This window comes from Neoarius graeffei, chromosome 26 (genome assembly GCF_027579695.1).
Source record: "Neoarius graeffei isolate fNeoGra1 chromosome 26, fNeoGra1.pri, whole genome shotgun sequence".
In the NCBI taxonomy this organism is placed as follows: domain Eukaryota; kingdom Metazoa; phylum Chordata; class Actinopteri; order Siluriformes; family Ariidae; genus Neoarius; species Neoarius graeffei.
The window spans coordinates 50093137-50116064 of NC_083594.1; the positions used below are offsets into that span (position 1 = coordinate 50093137).

General features: G+C 40.5%; 1 protein-coding gene across 3 annotated transcripts in view; it reads right to left on the reverse strand.

Moving 5' to 3' along the window:
- Positions 1-22928, reverse strand: part of LOC132874422 (A disintegrin and metalloproteinase with thrombospondin motifs 9-like) — a 109926-nt gene that overhangs the window by 40625 nt on the left and 46373 nt on the right. For 2 of the 3 annotated variants that reach the window (XM_060910596.1, XM_060910594.1), the window contains exons 22-28: positions 20163-20324; positions 19513-19632; positions 18153-18263; positions 16761-16928; positions 11496-11768; positions 5425-5586; positions 4892-5059 (exon numbers count right to left, since the gene is read on the reverse strand). In XM_060910596.1, coding sequence (XP_060766579.1) covers positions 4892-5059; positions 5425-5586; positions 11496-11768; positions 16761-16928; positions 18153-18263; positions 19513-19632; positions 20163-20324 — 1164 coding nt within the window. Of the gene's footprint in view, positions 1-4018; positions 4350-4891; positions 5060-5424; positions 5587-11495; positions 11769-16760; positions 16929-18152; positions 18264-19512; positions 19633-20162; positions 20325-22928 lie in introns of those variants that run through there. The other variant, XM_060910597.1, reaches the window with a different exon arrangement.

Here is a 22928-nt window from a genome sequence, read left to right on the forward strand (position 1 = left end):
TGATGACCTGGCGTCTTGTCCAGCGTGTACCCTGCCTTTCGCCCGTAGTCAGCTGGGATAGGCTCCAGCTTGCTTGCAACCCTGCACAGGATAAGCAGCTACAGATAATGGATAGTTGAACAGTTCTTGACATAATTAACAGTTATTCCACGAAATCGAGTCGTCCATGAGCTAATAGCTATAAGCTGTGTATGACAAGATTGAGTAGAATAACTGTTTTATTCTATCAACATTCACTGGATTTTGAGAAATGGAGCATTTTTATTTTTTGCCAATTCAATAAATAACAAGAGTGCTCTCTGAGAGCACAATATCCCCTGCTGGTAACTATATCTATGCCATAAGTGCTTAATACACCCTCATGAAATTGTCAAAGTACAAGTTTGGTAATCAAGGGCTGTAACATTGGTAAAATGCGACTGAATTGAATGAAATTGCAATCTGCGTATTACCGACATATAACAAAGAATCCTGCCAAGTTTTGTGAAATTCCTCCAAGAATTGTGAGAGGAGTTGATTTCAGAAGGCGAGTACCCTTCCCAGGACAGATGGACATCACTACAACATAATCCCCCTTCAGGCCTTTCAGCCATCGGGGGCTAAAAACTTTATCCAAAATGTCCGACAAAATAATTTCCACTTCGAATGTAAACAAACCGGCGAAATGACAGTAGCAATTTGTGAAAAATGTGGTGATAATAATTTTTGAAGAAAAAAAAAGATAATATTCTTAACATCAAATACTTTTATTCCATATTTTGTTGCTTTTTTGTATTTTTTGGGGTTTTGTTTTCAAGTAGAGTTTTTATTTCGTCCTCGATTGGTTCAGCAACACACTCTGCCATTTTGTTTTTCTTCTTTAGGGTTTTTTGGTGGTTGGCAGACCAACTTAAAGGTGCATTAGCGCCACCGACTGGGCTGGAGTGTAGAACAGGTGATGTGTGTGTGTGAGGGGGGGAACCCTATATTATTTTAGCTATTTCTGTTTCTTTTAAATACTTGAGAACAAAGTGATATCTGACTCGATGCACTCCGCCATTCTGTTTTTCTCTACTCACGGTATATGAGCTGATATCCTCGTAGTAGAGTAGCCAATCAGAGTGCGAGATTGCTCATAATTCAGTGGATGTGCATAGAATAATATGGATTACAACAGTTGTAGATGGAATAGGGCTTTTTATTATTGGGTATTTTTATGATGTACTATTTACTGTTTGATGATTTCAAACGCATTAAGAAGGCAAGAAACTTGTCTACTAATTAACTTTTGACGAGACACAGCTGTTAATTGAAAAGCGTTCCAGGTGACTACCTCATGAAGCTGGTTAAGATAATGCCAATAGTGTGTAAAGCGTCATCAGGGTAAACAGTGGCTACGCTGAATAATTTAAAATATGAAACTTTTTGGGGTTTTTTTAACACTTTTTTTAGTTTACTGCATAATTCCATATATGTTCCAGATGTTATTTCATTGTTTTGGTGTCTTCAGTATTGTTCTTCAATGTAGAAAATAGAGAAAAACCTATGAGTAGGGGTGTACAAACTTTTGACTGGTACTGTATATGTACTAATCTCTGGAAAACTTTCCTTTTATATGTTTTCCTGACACTTCAAAAAATAAAAATAATTTTTGATTCTAAAAAATCAAGCACAAAAAAACCCTGCTACAATCAAAATTAACAATAAACATAGAACTTATTAAATGTACAACTATTAATAATACAGTATACAGGATATGACCGCTATCTATGAGTTTTAGATATAATCAGAAATCTATCTGTTTAATATGCAATATAATGTTTGTAATATACAAAAATAAATATGAAAAAAAAACAACAACACCAGGGTGAAGTGTCCCTTGTTTTGTGAAAGCACCATGATATGAGATTCAGAGTTGAATGGCGAACTGAGGTATGGTCGTGAGCGGAGAGTCGAGCAGATATGGCGATCGGATCACTTACAATAAAATACAGACGATAACACAGAAATAAAGCTCTCAGTATTTTTATATTAAGCACCGCTTGTGAAATGTGCCAGAGATGCTGGCAGTGTGTAATAATAATAATAATAATAATAATAATAATAATATACGACAGCAAAATGTGACTGTAAACCCACACCAGACTGCTGTTTGGTCACGAATTAGACGTTTAAGTTCATAACTGCTAAGCTATACTATATCTATTTCATACAGCAAGTATTAAGCCACATTACAGCTTATTAGTGCTTTATTTATTGTTCTTATATTCTTACATTGTATGTTAGGTGTTAAGCTGCACACCTGAAAATTGGAAAGGAGTAGGTCATAGGCATGGAACGATATATCGTATGATGATAAATCGCGACACAAATTTACGACGATTTGAATCAATGGAATAATAAATGAATCATGATTCTTATCAGGCTGCGTAATCGCTTAGTTTTTCCTCACTGTAATTGCCTTGTTCAGACAGCAGAAGGTGCAATAACGTACAATAGCGGGAATGCATGTGACTTCATCGTAGGCGGAAGTAACACAGCTCTAATGGTGTGAAAACGCACAAAAACAGATCGGAAATGCCAACGCGCTGTTGTGTCATTGACTACAAATATATTTAATAAGAAATCAGGGCTCTCTTTTTACTGGAAGTCATTCACTTTTTTCAGTTTTAATGAAAGGAATAATTTGGTTAATTGGCTATTATATTTTATGCCAACCTTTACAACTGTGGGTAAATAATTATTGTTGGTTATTAAGAAAATGAAACAAAAGTTTTTTTTTTAATTTAACAAAACAAGTATTCAAGTTCATGAAGAATAGAAAAATAGTCGATGAATTTTTTGGTCATAAAATTTTCTTCATTTTCTCTCTCTCTTTTTTTATTTTAAATATCATGAGAAAATCAAATCGTGAACCCAATATCGTGAATCGAATTGTTACATTCCTCATGTAAAGGCTTTCTGGACCATGCCAAAAGCAGTGTGCCATTTTTCATAAAAAATAATGCTAATTAATCTATATTCTGCCACAGACATCCATGGCATATCGAATATTTGACAGTTATTCCATGAAATCAAGTCGTACATAAGCTGATAGTTGACGAGGCACGTAGCACCGAATCGGCTATCAGCTCATGTACAATGAGATTGAGTGGAATAACTGTTTTATTCTATCCACATTCACTGGATTTTGAGAAACAGAGCATTTTTATTTTTATCTTTTGCAAATTTGAGAAATAAAAACTTGATATAAAACCTCCAACAAAATCATTTCCGCTTATAATGTAAACAAACCGGCGAAATGACAGGAGCAGTTTGTGAAAAATGCGATCATAATAATTCTTCAAAAATTAAAAAAAATACATTCTTACCATCAAATACTTTCATTCCATATTTTGCTGCGCTTCTTTTGTATTTTTTGGGGTTTTGTTTTCGAGTAGAGTTTTTATTTCATCCTCGGTTGGTTCAGCAACACGCGCCACCATTTTGTTTTTCTCTACTCACGGTATATGAGCTGATATCTTTGTAGTAGAGTAGCCAATCAGAATGCGTGACTGCTCATATCCAGTGAATGTGGATAGAATAAAATATATTATTATACATACAGGACATTTTTCCGATGGAATAAAAACGTGTTCTATTCCCTTCTAGCGGATTTCATTCATTTGGTTTGATAGGATACAATACTGTTAGCATATCGCTTATCCTACGTGTATTATGTCACTCTACCCAATGGAGAATGAGCGTTGAATATAATTTACGATATTGCATGGTTGTCAAGACAACATAACGTCACACGTCGGAGACGCAAAACTTCCGCGCTAGCGAGTGAGCGACTGTGACAATTTGTAAACAAACATGGCCGCCAGGTTTGCTTCGTTAAATACGGAAGATTTGAGAGAATTTTGAAAGAGAAAGACGCGTTGAACACCCGAAAGGAATGTGCATGAATAATAATAATAATAATAATAATAATAATAATAATAATAATATTGGCTGGCTTTTTATCGTGGTCTATCAGATATATTCCATTCAGCTACTCGTCTTCGACTCGTTCAATATCATTCTAGCTGAATAGAATATATCTGATAGACCAAGAAAAAAAGCCAGCCAATATTATTTAAATATAACATAATATGAGTCTGACTTATGTAGAATAATTTATCCCTTAATGCTTGGCCCCCTAAATGCTGCGAGCCTTTATACTATTTCCAGAAACAGTAAGAATTTGTGAACACTAAAAAAAAGCACTAAGAATCTTCCCACTGTCGCCAGATAACTGCTGTATTCTCTACATGTTGGTACATATTCAACATGTCACTGATTATTTCTGAAACACAGCTGTATTCGATCTGCCTCACATCAGGATTCTGCGAAAAAATGAAAACGGGAAGGAAAATGAAAAAAAAAAGATGGAATATAAGAATATGACAAGACATCTTCATTAACCGACTTCTATACAAAACTAATTTTTACACCTTTTCATCATTTCCTGGATTTTGTTGTTGTTTTTTCTTTCTTTTTTTTTTGTGGATGGAGTTCATGACGAGGTCATGATGAAAAGTCCTCCTATACAAAAACAAATAGTCTATGCTCCGTAACTATGTGTACAATGTTTGAAGAGAGTGATGTCATGTGCTATACACTTTCCAAAATCTTATATAATAAATTAAAAACAAAAATAAACAGGCACAAAACTTGACTGAATCTTGGCCTACTTTGGTATTTCTTTAAGAAGCAGTCATCACGGGCTAAGCAGCGATTCTGACACATACGTACTGTAAATCTCACACCCTCGTTCTGTTTGGCCCTTTTTCGTACTCAGTGAGAACTTTAGCGACTGTGTGTTTGGGGTTAGGATGGGTAAAGGACAGGATGGACAGAGACGGGAGGAGTGTTATTACGGGCGTACCGAGCTCCACGGGTCGGCTCTCCAGTGAGAGCACGGCTGCATGTTGCACTGCTCTCGATCGGGCGGTTTGTCCAGAATGTCGCAGCTCTGATCGCTAAAGCGTTCGCCGCTGGGCCGCTGACAAACCACGAGGCGCGTCTTTATTCCGCCGCCACAGGGTTTCGAACACTACAGACACAGAGAAATAAAGGTTTATTTTATTTCTTCAGTAGATCCTCACTCAGATATTCATTTAATCTGGTCATGTGACCGTCCAGGAAGATCAAGTTGTTGTCTCGTTACGTGGCTAAGAAGCCTAATCAAGTCAGTTTGTAATCTGATACCGGCTTATCAAATGTCTGTGAGCCTCAATATTTAAATTCACGAACTATATAGTGAAGAAAATCTCAAAATCAACCGATATCAAGGGTTTTCCCAGGTTGCCATATGGATTCAGAAATGTATCATGGTTAAAAAAAATGCTGAAGTCATTTTATCATGATACTCGACCAATACAGTGTGTGTGTGTGTGCGCCCACATGTGTGTGTCGTACCTTGCCCCATTCGCCGTACACCCACTGTGGACACGGTCCAGACTCACAGGCGCGCTGTTCTACAGGTCGAACGCTCTCATCACAGCTGTTGGCTGGGTAACCGTTCTCATCCTGGCACACCACTGCCCGCCTCTGGAATCCTCCAGCACACGTACTCGAGCACTGAGGAGACCAAGTCAGAAATATCAACACACACACAATCACAGTATTGAACATACAGTTAGGTCCATATATATTTGGACACTGACACAAATTTTGTTTTTTACCTGTTTACTGAAACATATTCAAGTTATAGTTATATAATGGACATGGACATAAAGTCCAGACTTTCAGCTTTTATTTGAGGGTATCCACATTAAAATTGGATGAAGGGTTTAGGAGTTTCAGCTCCTTAACATGTGCCACCCTGTTTTTAAAGGGACCAAAAGTAATTGGACAATTGACTCAAAGGCTATTTCATGGGCAGGTGTGGGCAATTCCTTCGTTATGTCAGTCTCAATTAAGCAGATAAAAGGCCTGGAGTTGATTTGCGGTGTGGTGCTTGCATTTGGAAGATTTTGCTGTGAAGAAAACATGCGGTCAAAGGAGCTCTCCATGCAGGTGAAACAAGCCATCCTTAAGCTGCGAAAACAGAAAAAAAAACATCCGAGAAATTGCTACAATATTAGGAGTGGCAAAATCTACAGTTTGGTACATCCTGAGAAAGAAAGAAAGAAAGAAAGAAAGAAAGAAAGAAAGAAAGAAAGAAAGAAAGAAAGAAAGAAAGAAAGCACTGGTGAACTCATCAGTGCAAAAAGACCTGGACGCCCACAGAAGACAACAGTGGTGGATGATCGCAGAATTATTTCCATGGTGAAGAGAAACCCCTTCACAACAGCCAACCAAGTGAACAACACTCTCCAGGAGGTAGGCGTATCAATATCCAAATCTACCATAAAGAGAAGACTGCATGAAAGTAAATACAGAGGGTTCACTGCACGGTGCAAGCCACTCATAAGCCTCAAGAATAAAAAGGCTGGATTGGACTTTGCTAAAAAAACATCTAAAAAAGCCAGCACAGTTCTGGAAGAACATTCTTTGGACAGATGAAACCAAGATCAACCTCTACCAGAATGATGGAAAGAAAAAAGTATGGCGAAGGCGTGGTACAGCTCATGATCCAAAGCATACCACATCATCTGTAAAACACGGCGGAGGCAGTGTGATGGCTTGGGCATGCATGGCTGCCAGTGGCACTGGGTCACTAGTGTTTATTGATGATGTGACACAGGACAGAAGCAGCCGGATGAATTCTGAGGTATTCAGAGACATACTGTGTGCTCAAATCCAGCCAAATGCAGCCAAACTGATTGGTCGGCGTTTCATAATACAGATGGACAACGACCCAAAACATAAAGCCAAAGCAACCCAGGAGTTTATTAAAGCAAAGAAGTGGAATATTCTTGAATGGCCAAGTCAGTCACCTGATCTCAACCCAATTGAGCATGCATTTCACTTGTTAAAGACTAAACTTCAGACAGAAAGGCCCACAAACAAACAGCAACTGAAAACCGCTGCAGTAAAGGCCTGGCAGAGCATTAAAAAGGAGGAAATGCAGCGTCTGGCGATGTCCATGAGTTCAAGACTTCAGGCAGTCATTGCCAACAAAGGGTTTTCAACCAAGTATTAGAAATGAACATTTTATTTACAATTATTTAATTTGTCCAATTACTTTTGAGCCCCTGAAATGAAGGGATCGTATTTAAAAAATGCTTTAGTTCCTCACATTTTTATGCAATCATTTTGTTCAACCCACTGAATTAAAGCTGAAAGTCTGAACTTCAACTGCATCTGAATTGTTTTGTTCAAAATTCATCGTGGTAATGTACAGAACCAAAATTAGAAAAATGTTGTCTCTGTCCAAATATTTATGGACCTAACTGTATACTATACCATACTTAAATAATATTGGCTGGCTTTTTTCATGGTATATCAGATATATTCCATTCAGCTAGCATGATACTGAACGAGTCGAAGACGAGTAGCTGAATGGAATATATCTAATATACCACGAAAAAAGTCAGCCAATATTATTATTATTATTGCTATACAGACACATTCCTTTTAGGTGTTAAACACGTCTTTCTCTTTCAAATTTCCCTCAAAATCTTCTGTATTTAACAAAGCAAACCTGGCGGCCATGTTTGTTTACAAAATTGTCACAGGCTGTCTGAAATCACTCACTCGTTCACTACTCCCTACTCACTATATAGGGAATTACTATATCGAGGACTATCTAGTGAGCTCATTGGTAAAATGAAAAAACACTTTCAGACACTGTTATTTCCGCCATTACTGTCGCACAATTAAAACGTGCCGGATTAGTCGGCTGGTGGGTTTTCAAAATAATAAACGCATGCATGTATTTTTGTCATAAACCCATATTATACTGAGCGTATTTCCCACATTAATAAATACAAAATACTTTGTGTCTGTTGCATCTTTCAGTTCTTTTAAAGGAACAGTCCACCGTACTTCCATAATGAAATATGCTCTTATCTGAATTGAGACGAGCTGCTCCGTACCTCTCCGAGCTTTGCGCGACCTCCCAGTCAGTCAGACGCAGTCAGACGCGCTGTCACTCCTGTTAGCAATGTAGCTAGGCTCAGTATGGCCAATGGTATTTTTTGGGGCTGTAGTTAGATGCGACCAAACTCTTCCACGTTTTTCCTGTTTACATGGGTTTATATGACCAGTGACATGAAACAAGTTCAGTTACACAAATTGAAACGTAGCGATTTTCTATGCTATGGAAAGTCCGCACTATAATGGCAGGCGTACTAACACCTTCTGCGCGCTTCGGCAGCGCATTGATACGGAGCTCAGATATCAACGCGCTGCCGAAGCGCGCAGAAGGTGTTAGTATGCCTGTCGTTATATTGCGGACATTCCATAGCATAGAAAATCGCCACGTTTCAATTTGTGTAACTGAACTTGTTTCATATCACTGGTCATATAAACCTATGTAAACAGGAAAAATGTGGAAGAGTTTGGTCGCATCTAACTACAGCCCCAAAAAATACCATTGGCCATACTGAGCCTAGCTACATTGCTAACAGGAGTGACAGCGCGTCTGACTGCATCTGACTGACTGGGAGGTCGCGCAAAGCTCGGAGAGGTACGGAGCAGCTCGTCTCAATTCAGATAAGAGCATATTTCATTATGGAAGTACGGTGGACTGTTCCTTTAAATCCAGGCTGAACACTTTTTCTTCTTCACTGCTGCCTTTTATTCAATCAAATTTGACGCTTTTGATTAATTCCTCGCTCTTCACTCTAATTTTTATTCTTGTTTTTTATCTGTCTAATTCTATTTTAGCTTTTTTCTATTCTCTTATTATTTTTAAATGGACTTGAATGTCCATTTATAATGTGTTTCTTCCTCCGTCCATTCACCCCAACACACTTTATTTTTCTTTCAGCGCGACCACAATGCATGATATTGCTTGGTTAGCGCCCATCGGTTGTACACTACTTTTCACGATGCATTATGGGATACTATGAGTGCACTATATAGGGTGTAATAATTCTCACTATACATTCAGACAGCACTACAAAATGGCGAACTCACTACATAGTCCACTATAGAGTGAGTCGTGTGAGATTTCGGACACAGCGACAGTCGCTCACTCTCGAGCGTGGAAGTTTTACGGTACATCTCCGACATGTGACGTCATGTTGTCTTGACAACCATGCAATATTGTAAACCATATTCAATGCTCATTCTCCATTGGGTTGAGTGATGTAATACACGATAAGTGATATGCTAACAATATTGCATGCTATCGAAGGAAATGAACGAAACTCGCTAGAAGAGAATAGAGCACGTTTTTATTCCATCGAAAAAGTGTCCTGTATGTATAATTATATACTATATGTCTGTAAATCATAAGAAATTTCTACATTCTCTCATCCTCGGTAACCATGAAGGAAGGGATTTACTCTTTGTGAGACACACCCACCTACCCACACACACGTTCTTCTTACAGTATTAAGAGGAAGCGCCTTCAGAAGTGCATCAAAAACATATCGTCATGCGAGTATCAATAAATCAAAGGATACGATCAAGCTCGAACCCTGTTAGTGAGGAGTTCGTACTCTCTTGTTGGTACTCTCGGTACCGTTTTAGTGACTGTGTTCGAATTAAATGCAGTTGGGTGAAATACAAACACCGCATTCCTCCATATTCTCAGCTGTCCATCTTGGCATCTTCATGCGCTTTATTATACCGGACTGTTTAATGAATACTAAAGTCTTTTTTCATCACTTAAGTGATCCATCTTCAAATGTCCGAGAAGTGAACCTGCATCAACAGTGCAAACTTCCTGCAGGTCTGTAATCTCTGTATGCTCAAGACAGGCATTTTATCTTATGCTTTTGGTGTATTGGGCAAAAAAACAAACATTTCCAGACGCTTTTGATTGGATCTGGTCTAATAACGTGCCATGAACTTCCTGTGTGTGGTCGAAAGTTTGAGGTTGTAATCACACTTACAGATCACATATACCTACATGCGTGTGCATACATGTCAACCTATACGGAATGTCCGTATTTTATCTCATCTCATCTCATTATCTCTAGCCACTTTATCCTGTTCTACAGGGTCGCAGGCAAGCTGGAGCCTATCCCAGCTGACTACGGGCGAAAGGCGGGGTACACCCTGGACAAGTCGCCAGGTCATCACAGGGCTGACACATAGACACAGACAACCATTCACACTCACATTCACACCTACGCTCAATTTAGAGTCACCAGTTAACCTAACCTGCATGTCTTTGGACTGTGGGGGAAACCGGAGCACCCGGAGGAAACCCACGTGGACACGGGGAGAACATGCAAACTCCGCACAGAAAGGCCCTCGCCGGCCACGGGGCTCGAACCCGGACCTTCTCGCTGTGAGGCGACAGCGCTAACCACTACACCACCGTGCCGTTCCATATTTTATACGGATTTGATTTAATAAACGTAGTATACGGGCGTACAAATAAAGTTATACGGATTCTTTAAAAAAAACTTCAATATTTATTTAGAGCTATAATCAATTCCCACGATGATTAAAGAGTGCATAACATTTACAAACGTACTGTACACCACAGACAGCCAGTAAAGAGTCTTATGAAATCGCACGTTATCTTGTGGTAGCGAGACTTCGTTCCACTTTTGATCATGCGCACACTGCATTGCGAGAATCCCGCCAACCGGGAAGTAACATTTTGTTTAAAACGTGTATTTCCACCTGAGCGACTTTCACTAGCGACTGAAAAGATTCTGAATGGGCAGTCCGGCAAGATCAACACAGACACTTGCTGTGACATGCAGCCTAGTGAGGTATTGGTGCAGAGCACTAAAAAAGCTGTCATGGAGTACAATTCAGAACATTAGAGTGACACTTTGTGTTTTTGTCAAACATTGGAGCTTTGTATTCATTCTGAAGGTTTATTGTTATTAATATTGAATAAAAAGTAACTGGGATATATCATTGTTCATTATCATTCAAATTTTAGGTAAATTATTTTAATTTGCATCTTATAAGGATTTTATAAGGGAAATACGGATTTTGGAGGTTGGTTATACAGGTTTGATTGACCAAAGGTTGACATGTATGCGTGTGGGTGTGAAATAGAGAGAGAGAGAGAGAGAGAGAGAGAATACACCAGGAACATGAACCAAAATAATATTTCTAAATCCGGTGTTTGCAGCATCCTTTAAAACAAGGACGACTTCAAGGAGGCAAAGTTTTTTTTTATTTTATTTTTGGCTTCTTTAAATATCTTCGACGGACGTATTTATAGATCAAAATGTCAACTCATTAGGAACACAATGGTCTTTATTTGTAAAGAGGAAATGCTGATGATTCACACAGCCCAAGTCTGTTTCAAGTCCTGCAAAAATGTTCGACAACCAATATATTTTCCTCTCGATGTGAAAAACTGAACTGAACTGGTTTGTTTTTTATGCATCGGATTTATTTATTTATTTTTTTGGTCATGTCTCAAAGCTCTAAGCAGGTCCATCTCCATTGCTGACACTCACCGCTCCCCACGGTCCAAACCTCCATTGCGATTGCGGACGCGCCCCTCGGATACGATCCGCCCTGCCAGCGGGTGCGGCTTTTTTATGGGGGTCTTGGTCGGGAGGGAAGGCGGCGTGGTTATTGGGGCGAGACGGGCACTGGGGCATGGCACACTCCTGCTCAGTCGCTGGCCGATCGTCTGGGTCGCACTCGCTCAGGTCCACGACCTGATCGCTGAAGTTCACACAGTGAACCTGACGAAGAGCTTTACCCTGACCGCAGGAAACCGAGCACTGTGGATATAAACACACACACATCAAATTAGTACACAGGCAGAGTGCATTAATGTAAATATTTCAGCCGCAACACCTTGCTCTATTCTCAGTTCAGTTAAAGCGAGACGGCCTTTCGATTTCATAAAATCTGTGAAATTCATTTTTCTCTGAAATGTGGTCATTGTGATATCTGTTTATTTCTGTAATATCTCACAAAATATCAGGCCATTCTGTGGCTGGGAAGTTATTTAATTTGAGGGGATTAAAGCAAATAATGTGCATGAAATCGCTCGCCTCATGCAGTCAAGCAGACAGAGGAAGTCCGTGTGTGTGTGCGCGCATGCACAGGTTTACCTTTGAGCGTGCGCTGACAGTTCCATCATTCTGTCCCTAAACGAACAGCTGATCACACCGAGGTGCTCGCTGAGCGCCGATATTTATTAATTTGGTCCTGCGTTTCCTTTCCTTCGTATATAACATAACGTCTTTTCTTCTCGCTTTCTTTCCGTTATTGTAGTCGCTCTTTCACGTTTCATTCGCACACTCACGTCCTCCATTTTGCTCTCCTGTTTCTAATTTGTATCCCACAATGCCTTGCGTGAACGGGGAAAGCACACCACGTGATGCATGATGTAGTATCTTGTATTGCGTCATGGTGAAGCAGGAAAAAATAGCGGAGAATTTAGGGCCACGTGGCCTGAAATTCATTAATTGTTCTGTTTAAAAAAAACGAATTAAATTTGGAAGTCCGTGATTCGAATTCAGGAGCTTTCGGTCACTAAACAAAAATAATTGGGTGTCGGGGAAAATTCTTTTTACGACTTTCACTTGGAAAATCTGAAAGGCCGTCTCCCTTTAAGTTGCTTAAATGTAAAAAGTACACAGATATTGATGTTGGAGAGAATCAGTGGTCATTTTTAAGCGAGATGTTTGGCGTTTCATACGGTATCTCCATTCCTGCCGCAGTGATACATCTGGGTGAGTGGGGTGGGGGGTGGGGTGGGTATTTGAGAAGCAAAGTCTGATTCGAGTTTTCAAAAGTGTGTAATTAACTTCAGTTTCATGACGTTTGCTTATTTAACATGGGGGCTTATTATTTTGCTTACACCAGCACTCTTTAGTCCAAAGAGGCCGTGCTGAATCATTAGAAAGCTTTGTGACACGGAGGAAATGTGTGTGTGTGTGTGTGTGTGTGCTGTGTTTACAGATGTTTCCCATCAGGAGAGCATGCTGATACTCCCACACTCTCTCTCTCTCTCTCTCTCTCTCTTTCTCTCTCTCTCACACACACACACACATGCAGAGAGGCCAGAGGAGGGTCTGTGTGTTATTTATGTCAGAGATACTTAGCATAGTGCTCCAGGAAGACATTCATTCCTGGGCTACAATCACATACACACTTCCAGCTACAATACCTCCCTTACTCTTCTTTCAGTGCCCTAATTGCAGCCTAGCAGTGATTAATATCGAAGCGATGCTCTTCTGTTCATGTCTCGACTAAGGCTACATCCACACGACAACAGCAACGAGATGTTATTTAAAAATATATCGCGTCCAAATGGGCAACGATCAGTAAAATATCAGGTCCATATGGCAACGCAACGCTTGCTGAAAACGATGCAATACACATGCCACACCTCTAGGGGCGCTGTAAGACGGTCCCTTCGGAGACACCAGAACAATAGAAGTAGTAAGGATGCATGTGCATAAACTATTATGCGCGAGACTTCATATTAGCCACAAAGTCAGGAAAATCTGTTCGTAAAATTACATTATAATGACCAAATACAATGAAAAGTATTTTTCCAGTCTCACCTGTGAAAGGTAATCCCATGTGATCTCGTTTGGACGACAAACCTGTTGGTACAGTTAAACGCAGCTAATCTTTATTCTCTGCTTTGACCTATCCAATATGGCGGCGAGGATGACGTATGATTCTACGCGGAAGGTGGCGTCTTTAATGGTCCGGAATAAATTGAATACTACACGTTGATGGATTAATTTGTTGTTTCTCACCTGTGAAAGGTAATCCCATGTGATCTCGTTTGGACGGTAAACCTGTTGGTACAGTTAAACGCAGCGCATGAATCTTTATTCTCCGCTTTGACCTATCCAATATGGCGGTGAGGATGACGTATGATTCTACGCGGAAGGCGGCGTCTTTAATGGTCCGGAATAAATTGAATGCTACACGTTGATGGATTAATTTGCTCCTCTACGCCCTTTTTGAGGAATGTATTGTCGGACTTAAACCAACATCTGAGGTGAGATCGCTCCTTTTTTTCCCTATTTTTGCTGGCGGGATTGACTCTGCCCTAAGGGCAGAGTCTCTCTCTCTCTCACTTTGCACCATTACACAATAAATATTCACAGTGAAAATATTTTGTAAGCGCGTTTCATGAACCAAGTTATAGGATTTGTTGACAATTCGCATCGCATCGCAATGAGAAGATCATTGGCACTACTGGTGTTAAGAATCAGACCATTTCATAAATGAATATTTTGCTGTAGAGCTGCAGTGTTTGTACAATTGCATGTTTTTGCTTCACTATTACTGTCACTATTCTGCTTCTTGCATTACTACTGTGAACTAACACTGAACATAATAATAATAATAATAATAATATCCAAGCTCGTGTTTCACTCTCACTAGTGCTCTGTAAGGCTTTTTCCTGGTGATATCCTGGTGATATTCGTTACACTTCTACCCGGCGTGAAGCACTCACAGTCATGTGGTTGTGACGTCATCGTAAACAAATCCGTTCTACTCATCCAGAAGACTTCACAACGGCAACGTTGCCAGATCTTTCCACTCTGGAACCCGTTCTCAAAAAGATTGCGTTTTGGGCACCCAAAATGCCGGTGCCGTGTGGACGCCAGGCCTAAACGATAAGCAATTGTATCGGAGTCACCTGAATCCGTTGCCGTGTGGACAGGGCCTAAGACGTGATATCAGCAGTCAGAGTCCTAACATTGTGCAGCACAGGTTTGTACAGGTTTCACACTAATCACACTCATTACCATGTCAGGGACGATTACTGTACATCGAATTCACGTCGGTAGCAAAAGCACAACAGCATCAATCCCCCGAAATCATATATTTGTCTGTCTGCTTCGAGAAAAATAAAATCGTAACATGTACGTCCTGCATTTCTCAGAGAGGTTCGTGGTGGACGTTCCATCTAAACTCCGCCTAGTGTTTTATTCATGTCTTGTTATTCAATGCAAAAATGTATCATGGTGAAATTCTCTGTAAGGATATTGTATTTATTTATGTAACATGAATCGAAGGAATCTTGAATGTGAGTGCTTTGTGACAAGACGTTTTCCACCATGGGAAAGTCTTCAAGATTTTCTTGTACTTTCCAGTAGCTCAGTAATTGGAATGAAAACCAAGCTCGTTTTTGCTTGTTACCATCAACAGAGAGGAAATGTACAAAGATGATGGTGATGGAATGAGTGTCTGTAGTTGTTTGAATGTATATTTAACAGTTATTCCACAAAATCAAGTCGTGCATGAGCTGGGAGCTATAATCCATGTACGACCAGATTGAGTGGAATAACTGTTTTATTCTATCCACATTCACTGGATTTTGAGAAACAGAGCATTTTTATTTTTATTTCTTGCAAATTCCATAAACGAAAACTTGATACAAAACGTCCGACAGAATCATTTCCGCTTAGAATGTAAATAACCCGGCGAAATGACAGGAACAATTTGTGAAAAATGCGATAATAATAATTCTTGAAAAATAAAAATAAAAAGATACATTCTTACCATTAAATACTTTTATTCCATATTTTGTTGCTTTTTTTTGGTATTTTTTGGGTTTTGTTTTCAAGTTGAGTTTTTATTTCATCCTCGGTTGGTTCACCAACATGCTCCGCCATTTTGTTTTTCTCTACTCGCGGTATCTGAGCTGATATCCGAGTAGTAGAGTAGCCAATCAGAGCGCGTGACTGCTCATATCCAGTGATTGTCGATAGAATAAAATCCCTTGTTTTGTGGGTGTTCCAAAATCATGAAATGTAACTTCAAACTAGGCATGTAACAATATATCGTGTGATGATAAATCGCAATACAAATTTATGACAATTTGAATCAATGAATTAAAAAATGAATCATAATTATCATCAGGCTGTGTAACCTCTTAGTTTTTTTGAGCTATAATTGTTTTGTTTTTGACAGCAGGGAGTGGAATAATGTAAAATACTGGCAATGCACATGACTTCATCATAGGTGGAAGTAACACAACACTAATGTTGCGAAAACACAGAGAAAAACTGATCTAAAATGGGAAAGAGCTGTTGTGTGATTGACTTTACAAATAGATTTAACAAGAAATCAGAGCGCTGTTTTTACAGAAAAGAGAAGCAGATGGAGGAAGTACAAATGTTCAGAAATGTTGTTATTCAGTTTTTCATTTTTAATAAAAGGAATAGTTTCGTTAATAGGTGATAACATTTTACTCCGACCTTTACAAATGTGGGGAAATAATTATTGTTGATTATTAAGAAAATGAAAAAGGAAAAGGTTTTTTTTTTAATTTAGCAAAATAGATATTTAAGTTGATAAAAATAGGAAAATAAAATGTTCTAATATTTTTGGGACTAAAATTCTGGTTAAAAAAAAAATCAAATCGTGAATCACAGGATCATGAATCAAATCAAATAGAAAAAAATACTGTTGGAATATTGCTGTGGTGTAAAAGGAATAAAACACTTCCGGATGCGCCGTTCCTGGAAAATAATCAGCTTCATGTTGGTATCAGTAACTCTGCTTCATATCATATCTCACAATCCGTCATTCATTGTTTTTGCATCTCAGTGAACCGGCAAGTGTTTTATTCCTTACAATAATCATATAATGCTAGTACGGTGTCTTGTCTAGTCCTAATTCACATCCCAACAGCCTCTACTGTCAAATATATCCAGTCGTCAAGGGTCAAAACTGAGATGTTACCAAGAAATAGAGCAGATAAAGACCAGTAGAGGATGATGTTGTCCTACCTGAGTCCATTCCAGCACCTTCCACTGACCGCAGGCCAACACAGAGCACACATCTGTAGCAGGAGGTTTGGGGAGATGAGCACACCAGGAATCCTCCGCCACGCCACCCTGAGTGTCACGACAGCTGACATAGCGCATGCGTATTCCCTTCCCACAGGTGGCGCTACACTGTAGCAGAATGAAAGACACAATGAGCACTTCAATCAAAAATATATGAACAAAAAAAATACCAGTAATCGCAAGTTGGACATTGAAGTCTCGATTCTGATTGGTCAAAAGTTAATATTCATGGACTCACTCTCATGCATTATTGTTTCTCCAGTCTCAGCTCAGTCGCAGGGACTTGTATGATTAAAGAACGTGGAATCGTTGCTATGGTGATGCTTATTTAGTGTTTACAGACGGAGTCTCCAGTGTCTGAGGAGTTTTTCCAGGAGATTATTTGGAAAGATGACAACATTTTCTGTTTCTTAATATGTAAATACTGTACGTGTAAATTGGTAATGCTTGGTTCACGCACTGGCGTATCAGGATACGTGGCAGTAAGAAAGGAACATCACAGCATCGCCAGCTTACGTAGCTAATACTCTAAGATGCGTCACACCATCTCCTTGTACGCCAGGGTGCGTAAGTCCGCGCTTAAAAATCCGTAGCAGGTTTGATACATCGCGTGTACGCCATAAAAGCGAAAGCTACGCAGCAGTGACGCAGTGGAAATGTTGATCAAACACCTATTACGCCGCGCGAACGCTTTAGTTTGCATGTGTCTGATGAAGGTGGCTCCAGGGCTGGCTGGGTGGATGTGGCTGATGTCTTCCCTCTTCCTTTTGCCCTTCTTGGGTCCTGACTTCTTTGCTGGCATAATGCTTTCTTGACTGTGACGAATGACAACGAACGCAGCGTGAACGCCACAGATATGCCACAGGTACGCAGCAGCAACGCCACATGTAAGAACGAAACGCCACACCAACAAAAGGAACGAAACAGTTACGCTGCGGCAGAACATCATACGCCACGCATACGCCTCAGTACGCTATAACTTTACGTCCCTTGAACCCCAAACAAACCCCAGATACACCACAGAAACGTCACACATACGCCGTGTACGTCATTTGGACAAAATACGCCTCATTTCTTGGGATCACATGCCGCTTACGTGGCAAGATACGAGACAGTGTGATAGTAGCCGAAATTGCTGTGGTATAAGTGGAATAAAACACTTCACGATGCAAGAAGAAAATAATCAACTTCTGGGCGATAACACCAAGTCATCTTGGTGTGTCACACCAAAGATGCTTACACACCACCCAACTCCTAATTTGTAAGATTTATTTATGATAATAAAATGCACCTTAATTGTGTATAAAGGAAGTGAAGGTTGTAATGTTGTACCTGAGTCCATGATCCAAAGCGCCACTGGGTTTTGTGGCCTGGATGAGGAACCAGCTGCTTGGTCTCTGGAGAAACAGGATGGGTGACGGGGCATGGAGAGACCTCACAGTCCTGCAAAGGGGAAATGAACACATCTGCTGTTTAGATATAAGATTAATATTTAGCTGAGAATGCAAACACTCATTTCTGAATATATATCCGATTATCAATGACTCTGTCCCTGTCTCTCACTCTCTCACACACACACACACATCTCCAGGAGTGCAGTGTTCAGGGTGGGCTGCTGTGTTCCAGACTTCACGCCTGACTGGCCGGCATCACACAGCCCGACTCGCTCCGGGTCACCGCCTCTGACGCAGTCATTCAGAAATGAAACGCGAACCTCACTGCTTCTCTGTATCTCTCTCCACTTTACTCCGTCCCTGTTTTCTGATCCAACCTTTCACTCCTTGCTTTAATTCCTGCTTTAACACTTTTCTTTTCTGCCCCTAATTCAATATCGTCTTGTGTAAATCCGTTCCCAAAACTCTCACAGATCCAGGGCTGGTGTCTCATTTCAACCATTACACTGTAAATGCCACTTTTGCCCTTTTCACACATTCAAGAAGAAGAAATGTTACATTTCGAACAGGAGCTAGGACGTACCAGGTCAGCAGGTTTGACCAATTTGCACTATAGTGTTCTGAAAGTGCACAAGAAAGAAAGAAATCACTTGGGAGTTGTGGGGGTGCTCATACAGGAAAATAATCAACAATGGGCGAGTGTAATGGCCTGGAGTGATTTCTTCCTTTTACACCACACCACGATTGTCTGACGATTATTATTTTTATTTCATAAAGAACAGAACATGATACTGTACATCGAACAAGTACTTTTTATCCATTTATAGTTACATCCAGCGTTGTGGTACGTCTACGAACATCTTGTTTTATCGTTATCTGGAAAACTATCATCATTAATTATTCTTCCATTTTTTAATTAGTCTTCCACTTAAGCAAGAGTTCCTGGTTCATGGAAAAACGTATCTAAACTAGTTCCTGGAGTCGGCTCTGGAATCGTGGGAACATGGCTGAATCAGTAACTTTATAAGCCACTTAACTTATCAGTAACACACACTGAATCAGTAACTTTATAAGCTACTTAACAATGAAAATGTTTCTGAAACACGTCTCAATTTCATTTTAACAAAGGTTTAAATCCAAACCAGCATGTACTGACATGAACTTTGCGTGTGTGTGTGTGTGTGTGTGTGTGTGTGTGTGAGAGAGAGAGAGATTCTCGTGCTTCTCTTTCCCTCGGTCACATTTTAAATATAAATCCTCTCAGCACGCACACACACAAAAGTGGATGATTGTCTCACCTGTGTGTCAGTAGGGCGTGTCGCTGCGTTACAGTCAGTATCATCCCTGACCGAGCCAGACGAGCTGACAACACACTTCACGACTCTTCTCTGATAGCCTGGGCCACAGGAGGTGGTGCACTAAACACACACACACACAAAACAGACGACAGACGGAAAGAAGCGTTATTGAGGGACAACAGTCAACAGTTATAGCCTCCATCCATGAGCAACAAAATGCAACGAGCATTCACTCTCTCTATCTTCCTCTCGTTCCTTTTCTGCCTCATTGACATCAATGAAATGAGGTCAGGCCTGAACTGCGTCGTTTTTCCGTCCAGCTCCATTTAATGTCTTCAAACGTACGTTTCAAGTGATGGCTCAATCTGCGCTACAGAAAAGTCTGATCTCCATCAAACTCATGGACTTGAATGGAATTTTTCGACTCCTTTTTTAGGTTGTGTGTGTTTAGGGTTTGAGGAAATATTTCTTGCACTGGTTGCTCTAGCTGAGGTTTTTGCATACAGATATAAACTGCTTATGTTTGCAGCATGCATGTAACACACACACACGAGTGCTGTATACAATCAGTGACTGATGGGTTTTGTTTTGTGTGTGTCTACAAAAACCAGATATATTTACTGTGAGAGATAGTGTGTGTGTGTCCTCACCGGGGCCCAGGAGCCAAACTGCCAAGATGCACATTCCTGCTGCTGACATGCCTGCACCGACTCCGGTTTGGCTGAGTTGCAAAACCGCTCGTCTAGCCGCTCGTCTCCGAACTGACACCACGTCTGACGGTGTTTGTAGCCCTTCCCACACGTCACCAGGCACTGCACAAACGCCCCAGTCACATCAACACATTCATTTGTGCATTATGTTCATTATAGGCAAGTGACATGAATGTATACATTACAAATAAAGTGGCCACATTCATATATATATATACACATGAGCACCTCCAAGGCACTTAATCTCATGTTCTTCTATGTAAGAGCACCTATAGGGCGGTTGATCTCATTTTCTCATATGTCAGAGGACTTACACGGCACTTCATCTAATTTTCCCAGATGACGGAGCACCTTTTGGATACTTTATCAAATGTTCTTGTATGTGGAAGCGCCGAGAGGGTACATCTTCTTATTTTCTTGTATGTAGGAGCCTAAGGACCTCTAGGGTACTTTATCAAATTTTCTCATTTGTAGGAGCACTTACAGGGCACTGTATCTCATTTTCTCAGATGTAAGCGCACCAACAGGGTGGTTCATCTCATTTTCTCATACGTAAAAGCACCTAGAGAGCACTTCATCTCATCTTCTTGGATGTAAGGGCACCTATAGGGTACTTAATGTCATTTTCTCATATATAGGAGCACCTATAGGGCACTTCATCTCATTTTCTTGCGTATAAGAGCACCTAAAGGGCATGTCATCTCATTTTCTTAGAGGTAGAAGCACCTAGAGGGTACTTCATCTCATTTTCTTGTATGTAGGAGCACCTATAGGGCACTTCATCTCATTTTTCTTGTGTATAAGAGCACCTAAAGGGCATGTCATCTCATTTTCTCATAGGTCAGAGTACATCCAAGGCACTTCATCTCATGTTCTTGTATGGAAGAGCACCTATAGGGCAGTTCCTCTCATTTTCTCATATGTCAGAGCACTTACAGGGCACTTAGTCTCATTTTCTCAGATGATGGAGCACCTTTTGGGTACTTCATCAAATTTTCTCGTATGTGGAAGCACCTAGAGGGTACATCTTATTTTCTTGTATGTAGGAGCCTAAGGACCTCAAGGGTACTTAATCAAATGTTCTTATTTGTAGGAGCACTTACAGGGCACTTTATCTCATTTTCTTGGATGTTGGAGCACCTAGAGGGCATCTCATCTCATTTTCTCATATGTAAGAGCACCAACAGGGTGGTTCACCTCATTTTCTCAAAGGTAGAGGCACCTAGAGGGCATGTCACCTCATTTTCTTGGATCTAAGAGCACCTATAGGGTACTTCTGCTCATTTTCTCATATGCAGGCACACCTACAGGGCACTTCATCTCATTTTCTTGTGTGTAAGAGCACCTTAAGGGCATGTAATCTCGTTTTCTCATTGGTCAGAGCACTTCCAGGGCATTTCCTCTCATTTTCTCAGATGTAAGAGCACCAGCAGGGATGTTCATCTCATTTTCTCATAGGTAGAAGCACCTAGAGGGCACTTCATCTCATTTTCTTGGATGTAACAGAACTAACAGGGTTGTTCATCTCATTTTCTCATAGGTAGGAGCACCTAGAGGGCACTTCATCTCATTTTCTTGTGTGTAAGGGTACCTAAAGGGCATGCTATCTCATTTTCTCATAGGTAAAAGCACCTAGAGGGCATTTCATCTCATTTTCTTGTATGTAGGAGCACCTACAGGGCACATCATCTCATTTTCTTGTGTGTAAGAGTACCTAATGGGCATGTCATCTCATTTTCTCATTGGTAAGAGCACTTCCAGGGCACTTCCTCTCATCCTCTTGTATGTAGGAGCACCTACAGGACACTTCCTCTCATATTTTTTTTTTGCATGTAAGCCTTTAGGGCAGGGGTGTCCAAACTGATCCATAAAGGGTCGTGTGGCTGCAGGTTTTCATTCCAGCCATGCAGCAGCATACCTGATTTGGCTTATTCAATCAACTGACACACCCACCCTTTAATCAAGGGTGGGTGTGGCTGCAAGTATTTGACTGTGTGAAGACAGTTCAGTTGATTGAATGAGCCAAGTCAGGTGTGCTGCTGCATGGCTGGAATGAAAACCTGCAGCCACACAGCCCTTTATGGATCAGTTTGGACACCCCTGCTTTAGGGCACTGCATCTCTTTGCTGGAAGGGCACCCTAGGGGACACATCATGTTTTCTCATATGTAGGGGTACCTTAGAAGGCATTTCATCATGCTTTCTCATTTATAGGAGCACCTTAGATGGTACTTCATCATGTTTTCTCATATGTAGGAGTACCCTAGAGGGCACTTCATCCATTTGAAGGACAGCCAATAGGGAACTTTATCATGTTTTCTTCACTCTGAGGGCAGCCCAGTGGGCATTCTATGATCATGTATCTATTGTAGGGCACTTTTGTTGCATTTTTTTTTCGACCATGGGGACACCAGGGAGGCAATTAGGTACTGTACTTTGGTGTACCACAATCTCCTAAATATACAGTGTAAAAATGCACAGGTGAATAAATGTGATGTTGACTGACTACACAGATTTCCCGAAAGCATATTGCCATCAGATCTGTGATATTTCCAAAATTTTTCTTCCAAGTAGTTAAACTGGTTATTAAGATTAAGATGTCAGAACTGGGGTGGCACGGTGGTGTAGTGGTTAGCGCTGTCGCCTCACAGCAAGAAGGTCTGGGTTCGAGCCCCGTGGCCGGCGAGGGCCTTTCTGTGCGGAGTTT